The sequence below is a fragment of the Fragaria vesca genome, linkage group LG4 (genome assembly GCF_000184155.1).
Source record: "Fragaria vesca subsp. vesca linkage group LG4, FraVesHawaii_1.0, whole genome shotgun sequence".
Lineage (NCBI taxonomy): Eukaryota > Viridiplantae > Streptophyta > Magnoliopsida > Rosales > Rosaceae > Fragaria > Fragaria vesca.
This window is the reverse complement of record NC_020494.1, coordinates 6,211,840-6,213,213: the sequence shown is the minus strand read 5'-3', so window position 1 is coordinate 6,213,213 and position 1,374 is coordinate 6,211,840. Positions and strand designations below refer to the sequence as shown.

The window sequence follows — 1,374 nt, the reverse complement described above, 5'->3', positions numbered from 1 at the left end:
GTTTGGATCGTCATTTGATGAGTGTTTACACCATCTTTCCCTTGTCTTGATGCGTTGTAAGGAGAAAAATCTTGTTTTGAATTGGGAGAAATGTCATTTTATGGTCAAAAAGGGAATTGTTTTAGGACACGTGATTTCCTCCAGTGGCATAGAGGTTGACAAGGCCAAAGTCGATTTGATTTCCAATCTTCCACCCCCACGGACCGTTAAGGAAATTCGGTCATTCTTAGGTCATGCAGGTTTTTACCGTAGGTTCATCAAAGACTTCAGTAAAATCTCACGTCCTTTGTGCAGTTTACTTGCCAAAGACGCTCCATTTGTCTTCACTGATGAATGTCTCCATGCTTTTGAAAAGCTTAAGTCACTTTTGACTTCTGCACCCATCATTCGACCTCCCAACTGGAGTGTCCCTTTCGAAATCATGTGTGATGCATTTGATTATGCCATAGGTGCTGTCTTAGGACAACGGATTCATAAACTTCCTCATGTCATTTATTACTCTAGTAAGACTCTCACTGATGCACAACTCAATTACTCCACCACTGAAAAGGAGTTACTGGCGGTTGTATTTGCGCTAGACAAGTTTAGGTCTTATCTCTTAGGATCTAAGGTCATTGTCTATTCGGATCATGCTGCATTGAAGTATCTTTTGTCTAAGAAGGATGCTAAACCTCGTCTTATCCGTTGGATTTTGTTGCTACAAGAGTTTGATATTGAGATCAAAGATAAAAAAGGTTCAGAAAATGTTGTTGCTGACCATTTGTCTAGATTGATTGTTGAGTCTATTGAGGATCCTTTTCCGATCATCGAGTCTTTCCCTGATGAACAATTGATGCATGTGTCTCATTTGCCATGGTATGCCGATATCGTGAATTATCTTGTAACTGGTGAGATGCCATCTCATTGGAGCAAACAAGATAAGTCAAGATTCTTAGCCTTGGTAAAATACTTTTTTTGGGATGATCCTTACTTGTTTAAGTATTGTCCCGATCAAATAATTAGGAGATGTGTTCCTGATAGTGACCAAACCAATATCATCTCCTTTTGTCATGATCATGCATGTGGTGGTTATTTTAGTTCCAAAAAGACTGCTGCCAAAATCTTACAATGTGGATTCTACTGGCCTTCTCTTTTCCGCGATACACATGAGTATTGCAAAGCCTGTGAGCGATGTCAAAAGTTAGGAAGCCTTTCTAGGAGAAACATGATGCCCTTGAACCCAATTCTTATCGTTGAACTCTTTGATGTTTGGGGTATTGATTTTATGGGACCATTTCCTAATTCTTTTGGAAACTTGTACATCCTTGTTGCAGTTGATTATGTGTCTAAGTGGGTAGAAGCCTTAGCATGCAAAACAAATGATCACAAGGTTGT

At 39.4% G+C, this 1,374-nt stretch overlaps 1 protein-coding gene across 1 annotated transcript in view; it reads left to right on the top strand.

The window, feature by feature from the left end:
• LOC101311565 (acylamino-acid-releasing enzyme-like) overlaps positions 1–1,374 on the top strand; it is a 9,185-nt gene that overhangs the window by 1,171 nt on the left and 6,640 nt on the right. The window contains exon 2 of the mRNA XM_004297942.1: positions 295–324. Coding sequence (XP_004297990.1) covers positions 295–324 — 30 coding nt within the window. The remainder of the gene's footprint in view (positions 1–294; positions 325–1,374) is intronic.